This window comes from Ixodes scapularis, unplaced genomic scaffold (genome assembly GCF_016920785.2).
Source record: "Ixodes scapularis isolate PalLabHiFi unplaced genomic scaffold, ASM1692078v2 PGA_scaffold0__279_contigs__length_252992795, whole genome shotgun sequence".
Classification (NCBI taxonomy): domain Eukaryota; kingdom Metazoa; phylum Arthropoda; class Arachnida; order Ixodida; family Ixodidae; genus Ixodes; species Ixodes scapularis.
The window spans coordinates 28879343-28894862 of record NW_024609835.1 but is presented as its reverse complement, the minus strand read 5'-3'; the positions used below and the strand labels follow the sequence as shown (position 1 = coordinate 28894862).

At 49.2% G+C, this 15520-nt stretch overlaps 1 protein-coding gene across 3 annotated transcripts in view; it reads left to right on the top strand.

Annotated features, from left to right (window-relative positions):
• LOC115323227 (protein capicua homolog) overlaps positions 1-15520 on the top strand; it is a 77273-nt gene that overhangs the window by 32515 nt on the left and 29238 nt on the right. For all 3 annotated transcript variants that reach the window (XM_029983604.4, XM_040503008.2, XM_040503007.2), the window contains 4 exons: positions 1600-1901; positions 5285-5576; positions 12672-12765; positions 14778-14978. In XM_029983604.4, coding sequence (XP_029839464.3) covers positions 1600-1901; positions 5285-5576; positions 12672-12765; positions 14778-14978 — 889 coding nt within the window. The remainder of the gene's footprint in view (positions 1-1599; positions 1902-5284; positions 5577-12671; positions 12766-14777; positions 14979-15520) is intronic.

Here is a 15520-nt window from a genome sequence, read left to right as displayed (position 1 = left end):
CACCACTGTTCTAAGCACTCACCGTGGTCAAGTAGTCTCAGTGTCCTTTCCATCCGTCGGTGTTGTACAATATTTTGCCACTAACATTTCTAGTGACACGACAACGGTTTCCGACAAGAACTGTAGCCAACAGTGTCGCGAGAGCGCATCTAGAGGCGACTGCCGACTGCAGCACCGCGATGTGCCAGACAGGAAAAAGTGAACCGTGACACGTACACTCGCTACGGCGGAAGCCAGTGGTGACGTCGTCCTGTGTCGGTCCTTTTATGTATAATCTCTAACGCTCTGAATAAACGGTTATCGTTCTACCTACCCAACAGCTGCGACAAACACTATGTGTGGAATTGTGGCTTTCTGTTGCTTAAGAAAGGGACACAAGGTAGGGAATGTGGTTTTGAAGATAGAAGCAGCCTCCAGGACGGTTTTATGGGTGTTGTGTTCAGAAAGACTGCTGCAGGTGGACGTTTTCTCCCTGCGTAGCTTGAGTTTTTCTTGTTCAAGGACAGCTCTATTTTGAGGTTTTTGGTTTTCCCCGATTTTGAGAAACCGGCTTGGTGGAAAGAGTGCAGGAGGAAAGAGTCTGAAGTGGAAAGAGTGTAGGAGGATTTTGCAGTAGAAGCTTCTCCTGCTTTGGTAGAGTTAGAATTTACTGACAGTGAATTATTCCCAAACATTAATGGTTTTTAACCACCAATGTTTTGGAGACCCGTTCTTTATTGCAGAAGTGATGAGGGTCTCCATCCACTGGGGGGGAGGTGGGTCATTGAACAATTACAATGACAAAAGGGTAAAGAAAGAAAACTGAATGCATGCAGACCAACCTTCAAGCGCTGAAACAGGCTCAGTGCACATGGTTTAGTCAATGTAGCTTTGTGAGACAGCCAACATCATTAAAAAAATTTAATCCTTTCCACTCTGGTGAAGGAAGAGCAGTGAAGTTGTAGCTTCTGTTCTCAACGGTGGCTTTCCAGGCGAGCGATCTGCTCTTCTATCGCGAGGGAATCTGAAGCGCTCTACACAGTGGAACTTTAGGCGATAGCGGTTTCGCGGCGGTTCCATTCGCGCTGCTGAGCACATCGCCGCTCCTTCCGTTCCTGCTCTTCTTCTTCCGAAGAAATGTTGCCGCCATCTATGAGCGACGGCAGCAACCAGTTGTCTGGTCACTGAGGCTGGAAAGGTTGCCGCGATCTATGAGCGACGGCGGCAAGCAGACAACCGGCAAACACAACACACTAGACAGCTACCGCCATCTATGAGCGACGGTAAAAACCAGAGTGTTGTGTCCACATTTGTTTGGTACAGGATATGATCCTGGGGAAACTAGCCCTTAACATCTCTGCTGTAAACAAAAAATTTTATTGCTCGGCTTGACCGACGGCCGCGGGCTTCAAAGACCCCCCGAAGGCCTTCAGCGACGCCAGAGGGGTTCACAGACCCCCATTTGAGAACAGCTGCCTTAGGCTATGTGCTGTATGTAGATGTACCATAATCGGGACTCGTTATAGAGATAATCATAGTTTTGTTTGCCTTCACGGGAGGGGGACTGCGGACTGGCACTTGCTCCGCACTGCGTTCGACCTTTCGGCTGCGTCGTTGCAGGGGACATGGAGCCCGCGATCGACCTGCAGTGCAAGGAGCGGGTGGCCGAGAGCGACTCGGAGGGCGGGACGTCGGACGCGTCCCCGCGGCTGTCCCCCCTGGGCACGGGCCCCCCTCCGGGGGAGGTTACGCACCGGCCCACGCCCATTCTGCGGGAGCCTGCCCCCCTCCGGGAGGCCCCCCGCCCCATGGGGCCCCACCTGGCTTTCCAGCCCACTGGGGCCGTCTTCAGGGACGTCCACTCGCCCAAGAAGAGGGCCCCCGCCCTTTCGGAGGACAGGCAGCAGCGAGAGGTCGCCGCGGTGAGGCTCCCCAAACTCGGAACAGAAAGGCCAAGCTCAGGCCTGGCCTTTCTGTTCTGGCGGTTTCAAAGGCCGCCTACTCCAGAAGCTTCCTACCTACATGGCCTAATGGGACCACGGAAGTGAGGGCTCTCAAACTCGTCGATCCCAAGGAATGCCTGCTTCTCTTGGCAGATAGTCGAAGAGCTCCTCTCCATCTCGGTGTCGACGCAACGAAGCGGTGCTCGGATCTTCCGAAACTGCGCTCGAGCTCGAGGAGCCATTTGCCTGGGGGTGGGATGGGCAAAGAAAATGTGCGGGCGGGGAACTCCCGCGGGTACTTTGGGACAGAGTTTGAGAACCCGTTCACTGAAGAATTTAGGAAATGATTTTTTTTTTACACGGAGTACCTTAAGGCTGGTTTTGATGAGACAAGCGTAGCATTAATTTATTATCACTAATTATAATAATTCAGTAACTTTAAGGGGAGAAATGTGTGCATCCTTCTGCACGCTTTGTCTCCCAACTTTTTCTGCAGAAATAAAATACATTTAAAATTTTTCTGCGAGACTAAAGTGTGCTAAGAAGTAATGAGGGCCGTGAGTCTATTTTTTTGTAGAGTGTACGTAGGGCTGATCATTGTTATCTATGAACAGTAGCAGAGCTTAGCGAATGACAAAGCAACTTTTGGCACCCCCCACTCCCCTCCCCAAAACATTCCCATCTATTACACAAAACAATTTTGCCTCTTCTTCCTGTCAACTTTATTCCCCTCTCCTACATCGTGCCTCCTCCTTTTTTCATTCCGCGCATGCGTGGCACGAGGCAGTCAATGGATGTGTTTCAGTTTTCACAATGCCTCGAAAGAGAAAGCAGCATACTGAAGACGAGATGGCTGACGAAAAACGTCAAATAGTAAAGCAAAAAAAATGCATATCAAATGGCTGGGAAATTGTGCTGCGCATGATTTCCCAGCCATTTCGGTCGTTGATACATCGGCCCGTTTGACCGATGTACTCCGCTCCGCACGAAAGAGGGATCGTGTACACTTTCTCTCGCGCGCAGGGGCGGAAGCACTGGGCGTGTTTTTTAGTGCAGGAGGGCGGGCTCGTGATCTCCCTCGCGTGTTCACGGAGACGGTCGTTGATACATCGGCCCGTTTGACCGGTGTACTCCGCTCCGCACGAAAGAGGGATCGTGTACACTTTCTCTCGCGCGCAGGGGCGGAAGCACTGGGCGTGTTTTTTAGTGCAGGAGGGCGGAGGTCCGTGAACACGCGAGGGAGATCACGAGCCCGCCCGAAGATTCCGTGCATCCGGTTGTTGTCCACGCAAAAAAATGTTCCTCTTGCACACCCCATTTCACCCAAACAAAAATCATAGGTGGACACCGATCTCGATTCGGAAAAGAAATAATAGAATCCGTAAGTATCAAGTCAGCGACAACAAACCTTTCCGGCCCTTCCCCTTCCCTCTCGGAGAGAGAGATTAGCTTCCTGCGAGGGAGGGGAGCCCCCCAGCACACGCGGCACTAGAACTTAAAGGTTTGGGAAAACAGTGGCAAACAAAAACAACCCCGGAAAGCCGCCCTCTGTTCTTACTTCTTCTCGCCTTCTTCTGTTTTCGCCTGACCCTCTGGTGCTCCGGTCCGTCTTGCGCCTTCCCCGGGGAATTCCGATGACCCCCCCCCCCCCCCCCCCCCCCCCCCTCCCCCCGCTCTCCGCCGCGCCCCCGACGGCACGAAGCGACGCGAGGTGTCGTCTACGAGAGAGGCGAGACGGACCAGACCACGCCGTGGACCAGACTCCCGACCGCCCGCTGTGTTCGCCCCCGCAACGGTCTCCCTGTGTTTCTTACACCTCCCCTCATCCCCCTCCCCCCCTTTCCCCATCGCCTCCCCAAGTCGAGCTCTGAGCAGCGAGCCGCCCCAGTAAATCTGTAGTTGCAAGTCGAAAGCTGTGTCGTCTGTTTCGGCCTCTTTTGTGTTTCTTTCGTTTTAATTCAATGTAGATTACCAACACGCTCAAGCCTATAATCATTTAGTACCCTCCCAGACGAGCTGTGCTAGTAACCGTTAACCTTCAACAATCAACTTTTTTTTCTCAAAAGATGTTTTCCAGTGGTTGGGTTTTGTTTCCAATGGAGTAGCATAAAAAAAAATAAAACAACAGTTTCTTTTTTAAGTTATCTAGTGCGAGCACGTACAGTACTTGCAAGATGTTTAGGTCTAAAAGCATTAAATGAAAATATTGAAGGCGAAAAGTTTTCTCCTTTCTTCCATTGGGTTCAATTTTGGCACGTCCACTTCTGGAACATTCCAGCAGTTTTAGATTCCTAACCCGAGGCACTTCAGGAGGCTTTTAAGTCGGATGATGAGTTCTCACATTTCGAATTTAATTCCTAAAAGCATCAGAAATCTTAATCAGAAGAACCAGTGCTCTCAATCACACCACTGCCAAAGCGGTCGGTAAGTGAAGTGAGCATCACGTGCGCGGAGCGTCTAATTTGAAAACTATAATTAGCTCAGCGAGGCGAAACTTGTGAATATGACGTTTAAAGTTTGCCGAAGGCATAACAAATAGCAGCACCTCCCGCAGTGTGCGCAGTTTTGCATTTAGGCGGACACTTTCAAATGTGTAATTGCCTCCGTACATGTACAACAATGGCCGTCAAAGAGTTAAAAAAAAAAAAAGACTACTGGTGGCTACAGTATCTGACTGCCACCGCCCAGACCCAGGTTCGAGCCCTGCCGCATTCAAACTTTATATATACAGTCTGTATAAAACCTTATTGTCTGTTATGCTCCCAGCGTGTCACTCATTCATGACATTCGTCATGACGCTCCTTTAATGAAAATTTTCTAATAGAAAACGATCCATAAAACACTTTCTGCGTTAAAAACTGGGCTAGCAGGACTCAAATTCGATTCTTCCACGTGGGAGCCGCGTGCACTGCCTACTTGGCCACGCATGTTGCATTACCCCCTCCGAAGAAAAACTAGCTGAACCGAAGCTGCGACATGTTTCGGACAATAAATAGTTTAGTTCTCTCTCTGTGTAATGTACGTCTAGAAAATGTGGTATTTTGTGTGCTTCTTTTTGCTTTGCTAGCATGAGCCAAAGCTCATTCATATCACACCATCACATTTCTTGTAACCTGTAAGGAACAAGCTGTGCTGCCCAAATTCGACCCAAATTACAACATTTGTTGCAAATTTTTACCTTTGACGATGGAGCCTCGTAAAACGTATAAAAGCTTAAAAAAAAAACAAAAAAAAAAGATTGTGTTTTGTATTTTGGTTTACTTGTTCAGATGTGTCTATCGATGCATTGAATCAATTTTGAGGCAAACGAGTGACTATCGAAATTTGGACTAACTTTAACAATTCGTGTCCCGCGTGGGCAGGCATCCCCACTGCGCACGACCTCCAACCCGGTGCCGATCCTGTCTAAGCCCATGTATGGGCACCTGGGCCACACCCTGCTGGTGCCCGGGGCATCCCAGTACACCCTTCTGAGCCCCCCGCCGTCCAAGGGTGACCGGGCGGCACCCCTGACCGGCGTGATGTTCAGGCCGGGCATGCCCCCCTCGCCCGACGGCGGGGCTCCCGTGCGCCAACTCCACATGGCCCCCACCCAAGTGCAGTACCTGCTGCCGTCCTCCATCTCGCTCCAGCCGTCCCCGGCGGGGGTCAAAAGTGGGTGCACCTGCCACTGCCGCCCCCTTTCTGAGATGTGTAGCATTTACGGAGGCCATCTTCTAAGCCGCGGTCGCGTTGCGAATACATACGTCGTATAAAAGAAAAGTTGCAGCCGCTGTCTGAGGCATGTTTAACTCTCGTACGATGGTTGTGCTTGTTGATCGTACAAATGCTGTCTGCCGACATCTAAAATGCATGAAGCAAACCTGCTTTGAACGTACCTGAGGCATGTCTTCAGCGAACATTGTGCCTTTTGTAGGATGCTTGAGCTGTGTGACCGCGGCTTTAGGGTCTTCCTGTCGGCTCGATGGCGGCGGCGCGTTGCCATTGTCACGGCGTTTACGGGAGTCGGCGTCTGACGCTAGTGCCGGAGCGGTAACGAATCCTAGGAGAGGAAACTCTCTGGTCGGCGTCTTTGTGCGACACCGTGGCTTCGCCCAACGCCGTGATGTCGGGACTGCAATGTCACATGACCACACGCTTTTTTGATGGTTTGTGACGTCGCGTGGCTAACGTGGAGCGACATCGTAACATTGTGGAGGACCTATGAATGCTACGCATTTAGTGGTCCTTTTAAGGTATGCCGAAGAGACGCACAGTTGGGGCTGAGGAGGGGGTTATATATGGGGTGTATAAAATGCTGTGGCTCAATTTAAGAATGGACGTAAAAATCGGCGCCTGCATGTTGCAATCTAAACTTTTCGTTAAAGGTGTATTTCACAGTTGGGTTTTACCTCGTAAATTACGAGGCGTACCTTCCTTTCTGCAAAAAAGAGGGCCAAAAAACAGGGCCAAAAAACTTGCCAGTGTTGACGGCGAACGCCAACGTGGACCGCCGAGTTGAGCTTTGGGGTGCATTTGGTGCACATACAGTAAAACCTCGTTATAACAAAATGGGATATAACGAACTAATGGATATAACAAAGCAATCATAATTCCCCTTGCATGCTAATAGGGAAGAAATGGACATTGGCTATAACAAACTAATGGTTATAACTTATAACAAAATAATTACGATCGCTCCTTTAACTTTTTTATAACGAGGTTTTACTGTATTGATAGATGGCGCTACCTCCTTGTTCCGGTTTGCTTTTTAAAAAAAAATCGAGACTGCCCGCGACGATCGAGGTCTATTCAAATGAACATATAATCTTTATATAATGTACCTTTGGTCTAAAAGTAAGGACAATGATAGAAAAACTTGTAGTAAGAAATATAAAAGAAAATGTGGTTGTATAACCACATTTTTCGCTGGTTAGCTACACATTCCGACACCGCTCCCGACGCCATATATCAATATGTGTGCCAAAAGCGTGCCGCCACTCGACTTGGTCATCTGCGTCGCCGTTTGCCATTAACCCTGGCAAATGTTTTGGCCTTAATTTTTTTACAGAAAGGTAACTTTGCCTCATAATTGTATGAGGTAAAACCCACTTGTGAAATCAACTTTTGACAAAAAGTTTAGATTGCTACATGCAGGCGCCGATTTTTACATCCCTGTCTTAAATTGAGCCACAGCATTTCAGACGCCCTATATTTATGAGCAATCAGCCGATTATTGTTCACTGGTGTCTATTTCCAAACAAGCTCGCTACCACCCGCTATCGAAAAAACCCTGCGCCCTTCCGATTTTCTTGTTTTATTTTTGTTTTGAGTAATTTTGATCTTTCTCGAAGAACGCCCAGAATGTCACAAACTTTGTTACGGTCACGAGTTCCTCGAAGAAACATTGTCTTCCCTGATCGTTGTGTTTTCGTGGCAGAAAAAAAATTGCGCTGCCGGAAGTTTATTGGGGCACGATGTGCTGTGGTGCTTTTATGTTTTCAGCTCACTTTGATCGCAGTGAATACTCACTTTCATCATAATTTGGCAAAGTGTGATAGTTACGGTTCTTGTGAGCCAGTCGGAAGGGTGATGTGGAGCATGTGACAGCCCTCTGTGGGAGGAGCGAATGCCGATGGTACCATGTCGTTCCGTGCCTCGCTCCCACGCTCTGATTAGCCTGCTGGGTTTTTACTTTGCCGTTTGCCAAGTTATGCTGGGGATGTTGTAACGTATCATTTCAAGAGATGACCCAGCTAAAATCGAAAGCAAATCGGGTTAAAATAAGGAGAAAGCTAACTTTCAATGTGCGATAAAAAGAAGTTGAAAAATATGCTAGTTTTAGGTATTGTGACTTGCGAAACTTGTGATCGCAGGGAGGGGCCAATGTTTGCTCATCTCCCGCCGTGGCTAGGTAACACCATTTCTGCTGCTGGGCGGGCTATCTTTCGGTGTTTTTGGAAAAATAGAAAATCACTCCAAAAATAGGGACAGGCTATCTTTCGGGGGTGGGGTCATCTCTCGGGATATTTCGTTAGTCATTTCCGTGTCATAGACCAGCTTTCGTCATTTAAAAATTAAGTTTTTGCTGATCTGTCTAATGGTGATTGTGGGGGGAAGCGAGAAATTGTACCATTGTTTGCAGATGAACGAATTGATGAATAGACATACAGTGTAGACCGCATATAACGTATGTCGCGGGAGTCGCGAAAGTCCGCACTATAAGCGGTACCGCTCTATAACCAAAACATCAATTTTTCAGGCCAAAATGCATGCCATCAGACAACTTACCTTTGTAAAAGAATTTATTTTATGTTAGATGAAAAATAAAGCTTAGTTTGAGGAAAGTCTTTATTTCACCAGACTAGTACACTTCTCACTCAAGTGTGTCACAGATTTTGAAAGAAATGAGCGACTATTGCCTGGCGCAGCGGCATCACGGGTTGCAGACGGACGTTGCGAGCGTTCAGGATTGCTAACCCTAATCACTTTTCTCCGGCGATGAAAACGCGTGAAAATTCGCATCCTTTATACGGTACGCGCCAGTAATACCTTCAACTTGAGCACAGGCGTGAAATGCTCCAAATAAAAAAGCCGGGCGATGTTCGAAAACACAAATGCTTAGAAAGCACCACTGTAGTCGAAGTAAACAAACACGACGACACGGGCGTTTCTGCCGTCTTGAGAGTCCCGCTACAACATCGCCGCACGAGTAGGTGGATCTTCCCTTCCAGTACGTGTTGGGTTATCATAGCGACACACAACGAAAATTCACAGTCCAGGATAGCGCTTTTACGCGGAATGACGAGCTTCTACCACGCCGTCTACGTCGACGATCAAAACCGACGCCATGTTTGCGGATAAAAGCAGCCGGCCGGCTGGCCCGCGACCGGCATTCAACGCGCGCGAACTCTTCTCCTCAGTCGTTGCAGTTGCTTCCAGCCAAGGAGGTTAGCTTCCAACCCTTCCAACGTTTCCAACGCAGCGAAGGGACGCACGCACGTGAACGACACGTCCGTGCGTCCCTCCGTCGCTATGGCAGCTGAAGCCTCTCTCTTCGCTTCTCCCCGCTTCCTCGAGCAACCTCCTTGCCCCGCGAGTGCCGCTTGCGGCTCGCGCCGTTATCTAGTGTCGCACAGGGAAGCGTGCTCTCTGAGTTGTAGGAAATCGCGTACCGCCGCCGATTCGCCGTTTCCCGCGTGGTCCGTCAACAACCCGAGTCCAGACTGGTTCTTTCACGGGAGCGGGATTCCGCTCCCAGTTTATTGGTACAATAACACACAACGCTACAAAACACTCAATCTAAAATACAAATACAAGCTACATTACACAAATATTTACAACAGCACGTTAAGCCCAGCGCTAAACACAAAGAAGGCCTTAGGCCTCGCGTCCCGTGATATCCTAGATCCGGTCGCCACCCACTTGCCTGCCTGCGTCTCGGTCTCGTCCGGAGTTCTTAGAGGCCTCTTGCCCCCTGCCCCACCGAGTATATATCTATCGATGGGCGAGGAGGTTTCTCCTTGCCTGCCACGGGGGCACCTGCAGCGCCCTCCAGTGGCTAGGAGAGAAAGCGGCGCGTCGGGAGCCGAATTCGAGATCTCGATCGACCCCGCGGCAACACGACCATGTGATCGTGTCGCGGCCAAAATTGGCCGAATGGTTTGATGGGCGCCCTCGTGAATTCACGGTGCGCCATACTCCCCTCTCCTAAAAATCGAAGTACGCCGGAATTCAGACGTACGGCTAGGCTGCTGAAAACACCGTCGCTTGGTCGTTTCCCACGTGGTCCGTCAACAACCCGAGTCCAGACTGGTTCTTTCACGGGAGCGGGATTCCGCTCCCAGTTTATTGGTACAATAACACACAACGCTACAAAACACTCAATCTAAAATACAAATACAAGCTACATTACACAAATATTTACAACAGCACGTTAAGCCCAACGCTAAACACAAAGAAGGCCTTAGGCCTCGCGTCCCGCGATATCCTAGATCCGGTCGCCACCCACTTGCCTGCCTGCGTCTCGGTCTCGTCCGGAGTTCTTAGAGGCCTCTTGCCCCCTGCCCCACCGAGTATATATCTATCGATGGGCGAGGAGGTTTCTCCTCGCCTGCCACGGGGCAGAGCCGTGTATTGGGAGAGTTTGGCCAATAGGCGGAGCAAAGGCCGCCGCCAGCGCCGAATATTCCCCCCGCGCTTAGAGCGTAAACTAAATTTGTGACACAGCGTCGACCAATCAGGAGACCGCGACGTCACAATATTGCAAACGGCATTCAAAGCGTGAAAGAGAGGCGTTCAATATCGGCCTCTCTGCTTTATCACACAAATGTCGGCAGTGAAGACAAAGGTACAGGCGCGTGAACCTAGCTCAGCAAAACGCTTTTGTTTGTACGAGAACTCGTGCATAGGAGCCACTTTCCAAAGCCACGCGCTCGTGCTCATGCCTTTCTCTGCACTGCTGATGTTGGTTTGTTATAACAGCGTCCTGTGACTGGCGGAAAGAAAACAGCGCAAAGGGTGGGGAGCGCGAGCGTCTCGAGACGCGGAGTCCCGCTCGGCTCGTGCGCTGGCTTTGGCAGTGCTTTCTTTCACCGTCTCAGCTGAGACGCTGTTTCTAGCAAGTTGGCCCTGGTTTGGAGCGCACGTTCGTTTATTCTACACTTGAATATTGGCGTGACGAAAACCTCGCACGCACAAAGTTTTCAGTCACTGAGAGTTACACCCTTTAACTCTAGCGACGCTAAAACGGCTTGAATTAGTCGTGTCACAAATTTAGAGCTCACAACCACCGCTAGGGACTGTTTCGCGGCCTGTGGTTGGCCCCGAGATGCTCGCCTATTCAAACCAATGTATGGCCAAACTCTCTCGATAAACGGCTCTGCCACGGGGGGCACCTGCAGCGCCCTCCAGTGGCTAGGAGAGAAAGCGGCGCGTCGGGAGCCGAATTCGAGATCCCGATCGACCCCGCGGCAACACGACCATGTGATCGTGTCGCGGCCAAGATTGGCCGAATGGTTTGATGGGCGCCCTCGTGAATTCACGGTGCGCCATAGAGTCAGTCAGTCGGCGCGGTAGCCGGGCTGTTCCGAAAACTGCACTATAACTGGTATTTCCCTTTGCGCGCCTGCATTTTAAGCGGTATGTAATTACATGGAGTTCTATGGGAGGCGAACCGGTGGTTTAAAAAAGCCGCGTTATACCCGGTCCTGCGCTACAAGCGGTTACGTTGTAAGTGGTCTATACTGTACTATCTACTTATTCTTGTAAACATATCCACTATTCATTCCAGCCTATTTAGGTTCTGCACCATGAATATTTTGTCAGTCTCTAGCTTTTCATTCTATCATCCCTGTATTCAATTTAAAGTAAAATCAAATCAATGGTTCTTGATCCTGCGTGATTCACACAATATGCATGTTGCTTGTTTTAGTGATGGGATTTGTTGAATGTCTCTACATGACGTCCATTGCTGACTTTGAGCTCACCTGACTTCCAATCACATCCAACCGCTGTTTTTATTAATAGAGGAAATTCAGTGTGGAAGACATTTTGAGGCTCTGTTTCTGACAAGTACTGCCTTTCGGCAGAGTAGATTGGGAAGAATTATGTTGCTTATTGTTTACTGAAAAAAAAAAATGCTTAAGGAGGGACACTAAGTTGACCCAAAAGGGTCAACTTTTGAACCTTTGGCTTAATATGAATAAAATTTACGGTATATATATTGGCAGTTGAGAAGCAAAATGCAGTGCAAAGTTTCATCTGCATACAATAGTTATAAAAGAAATTGTAGTTGTTTTTATCAGGGACACACAGGCTTAGTTTAGGAAAACTTTCAAAAGAAAGTGAATGTAATACCCAACGTTTACCTTCACTAGATATGCAGCAGAATGCCTGGAGAGTGCAATTGTGAAAACAAAACTTCTTAATTTATTGTTGCTAACATTGTAATGAAAAATCAAATGAATTTCTTGCTTTTTATATAGTCGACAAAATCTTAGCATATTTTATAAAGACATCCACAAAGTAAAAAAGTAGTGCAACAGTTGCATTGCCCATTAAATTCCAGTTAGTAAAAACAATGAGTGAGTCTTTCCCTTCGACCCGTTACCAATTAGTAGTTTTCCCGAAGTGATATTTATGCCAAAAAATGGAACAGAGAAAAACACGTTCAAAGTGCTCCAACCTCTACCTTTTCTTTAGCACCAGTGGATCGAAAAGAATTTATAAAAAAAATTGGCTACGCAGTGTAGACTAATGAATCTTTCTGGGAATACTCTCTAGATGTTGGTAGATATAAACATTACATTTTTCAAAAGTCAACTTTTTTTGCAGGAATGTTCTTTTTCTGGGTAGTGTCCCTCTTTAAAGTGTAAGTGAGGTGGTGTGTATTTAATGTGATTGTTAGCTCTGAGACTGGGAAAAAAAAAAAAAAAGTAAAGAAGACAAAAAAAAATTGCGGTGGCTTAGCTCGGCTATGCCAGGATATATGTAGCGTGAGCTTATGCGCACAAAATGAGAGGCGCTATCAAGCGGCTCAGGTGCAGCATCAGACTTGGCTACTGCGCAACGGAGGCGCACAGCTGGGCACGTGGCGGCGCCAGTGCGTCTGCCGCGGCGGCAGCTTTCGCGCGCCAGCTGTGCACCGTGTGACGTCACTGCTCCTTGCGCTTGCGCAGCACGGAGCACGGCTGATTATGCGAGCCACGCGAAGCTGCTCAACCTCGGTCAGTGTAGCTCACACTACAAGAGATGTTGTGGCTGTTTCAGGCGTGCTGCAGATGGCCATTCCCTCTGGGAGTATTCAGCTGGGCACCCCAAACACCACGGCTGTCAGCAAAATACTGACGTCACCTCCGGTCATGTGAGTTGTGTTTGCATTCTTCCCCCCCCCCCCCCCCCCCCCCCTGCACATTTTTCTGACCCAAGTCTGCTTTTCTGCATTAACTACCGCGTCTATCAGTTGCGATGGGATCTCTACAGCTGAAAACGTTCACAACAAAAAAGTACTGGGTGCTTCGGAGAAAAAAAAAAGTGTTTCTGTTGCTGCGAAAAAAAAGGCTCGAGGCACATGATTTGTGAATGCAAAAGCACGCATGTCGTTCTTCGGCTCTCTTATTTCGTCTGCGGCGTACTTGCGTCGACGGCCGAGCGCGCACTCTCCTCGACGCTCTGACTTTGGGTGTGCAGCCGCTGCCTCGCTGGCGGCAAGACACTTCATGTTACCCGCGCACTGGTGGCACGGACACACAGCGCCATGGGGTGGGAGTCGGTGAAACTGACATGCAGCGGCCAATCGGAACTTCGTTCCTTGAAACTACGACGCACGCCAGCCAATGGGGCCGAAGCCGAAATCGATCAGGTTTTGGCTTAACTCCGCCCCTTTATGATCGAGAAAACTGGGTGCCGTTTGGCTAGGCTTTTCGCGTGGCTTCAAAGCTGGGAACCACCAGATCGCGGCTTCACTAGGAAAAAGGAGTTTACGTGCTGTTTGGCGCAGCTTCAAAGCTGATGACGTCTGCTCGCTCCATGGGACACTTAAAGGGGCACTGAATTTGATTCTAAAATCGTCCTTTTGTGGTGACAACTCAATCTAGACGCTCTAAACATACCAACAAACCCAAACCCACAACCGTCCGTAGCTTATTCCCTCATTAAAAGCGTGTTCAAAGATTGCGACATGCCCTTTTTGGGAAGAATCTTCTTCCGAGTGAAGTGGTTGGCGAAAAACGCGTGTCGGCAAATTGCAAGCGATGGCTTCGCCCGCGGAAAAAAAGTAGTTTTACCTGAATGTGTACCTATCGGGCTTTCTTTTAAACGAGTTATAATAAAATTGTTCGGAATCTGCGCGTATTGCAGGGCGTTCATTGGTTCACACCAATATAGTCCACGAGAAAAAAGAGTCCACATGTTTTTCTATTGCCCTGAGATGAATAGGCTGTTTTGTATTACAGGACTTGGTATATGTGGGAACTAACACTTTTTAAATAATATAAGATCAAAAACTACCTTTTTCAAAAATGACTTCAGTGCTGCCTTTTTAATGCTTTCACATTAATAAACTATACATTGACATATGGTCAGTCTTTGCTCATACTTGTTGTGCTTGTGGTTCAGACTCGATGCCAAACTAACCCTTACCTAAATCAAAAGTTGTCAGCCAAGTTTTCAAAATATTGAATGAGGAAATGGGGCATGTTTTTGATAGTGTTTGTCACTCATCTTCATGTATTTGGAGGCTCCTTTGGTCGCCATTTCCTCATTAAAACTTTCAGAAAATTGCTAATAAATTTTCAATTGAAGGCCAATGAGCAGCCAGAAAAAAGGAAACTTTCCCTAAATTCCCTTTGTGGGTAGTAGCTTGGAGACTCTCTCCGGTTGGGAGAGCAGGAGAGAAGATTACGAGAGGGAATGGAGAAAAGGAAGCTGGGAACTGGTTTTCTGTCCGGCAGACGACGATTCTGAAAGTCGGCCTTTAAGTTCAGGAACTTTGGCAAGTGCACACTAGAGCTGCATTTCGGCGGAGGCCGAGCGTACGCCGACGCATAGATCGGGGTCGTTGCAGGGCGGTACCGAATGCCTCGAGTGTACGTATCGTGAAGCGGTACAAACAAACGGGGCGCATTTTCGGTTGGTCTGGGCTGCTAAGCGAGACACTCTCTCCGAGAACGTTGTCCTGCCCTGGCGACCAGTGCAACAGCACTCAAACGGAATTTCTGGATTGGAATGCACACCTTCCGAGTGTAGCTTATTAGGGGGCTCTAGTTTGTGTGTCATTACCGCCGATGGTGGCTTCTCCCTCCTCCCTGCTACTGCCGTTGCGGGAAAGTTCTCGCTGCCTGCCAAACCGGAGGAATAACGTGGAATAACGTGCAGGGCATCCAGTCCCTCGAGCCCGTCGGTGCAAGGCGTGATCGTGGGCAAGGACGTGCTGGCCCCTCAGCTGATCTCGCTCGGGGGCGGGCCCCTGCCCCCCCAGATCCAGGTGACCCCCGCCGAACCCCCGGCGGTCGGCTCCCCGCGGCTGCTCTCGTCTGCGGCCGGAACCCACTGCCTCGTCCTGCCGTCGCCCGACAGGTAGCGCCCTCGCCGCTCCTCTTGAATCGAAGGAGGCGAAGTAAAACACTCACCGCGAAATCTCCCACGCGAAGCGAGCAAACTCTGCGGTGACTACGACTGCACTTACGCGAATGCGATGGTAACTCGTCGAATCGAGAAGGAATCAATCACACACGCCCCCAATCCCTCTGCTTCTTCCTCTTCTACCCAATCACAATCGTCTTATCTTGATTCGCTGCGCTATGGTCACTTCCGCGTATCTGCAGCTTACGGTGCCTGCAATGCATCTCCAACTGGTGCGTTTAGCGTCCGCCCCAGCCGCTGTGACACCGCGAAAATCGTTGCAGCCAACAGCAATACACTTCTGCGACGTCATCGGGCCGAAATGTAGAGAATACTTTTGACGTGGTAAACAGACCAGTTGAAGACAGGTTCCAGATGTCGTAGCGTAGCCTCTCCTGGCATGCCGCAGCTCCGTGCTACTGCAAGGAGAAGAGGGACGAAGGGGCTTCGATTTTGCTGCCACTGGTTGGAGAGAAGGAGAGGAATTGTTTCATCTG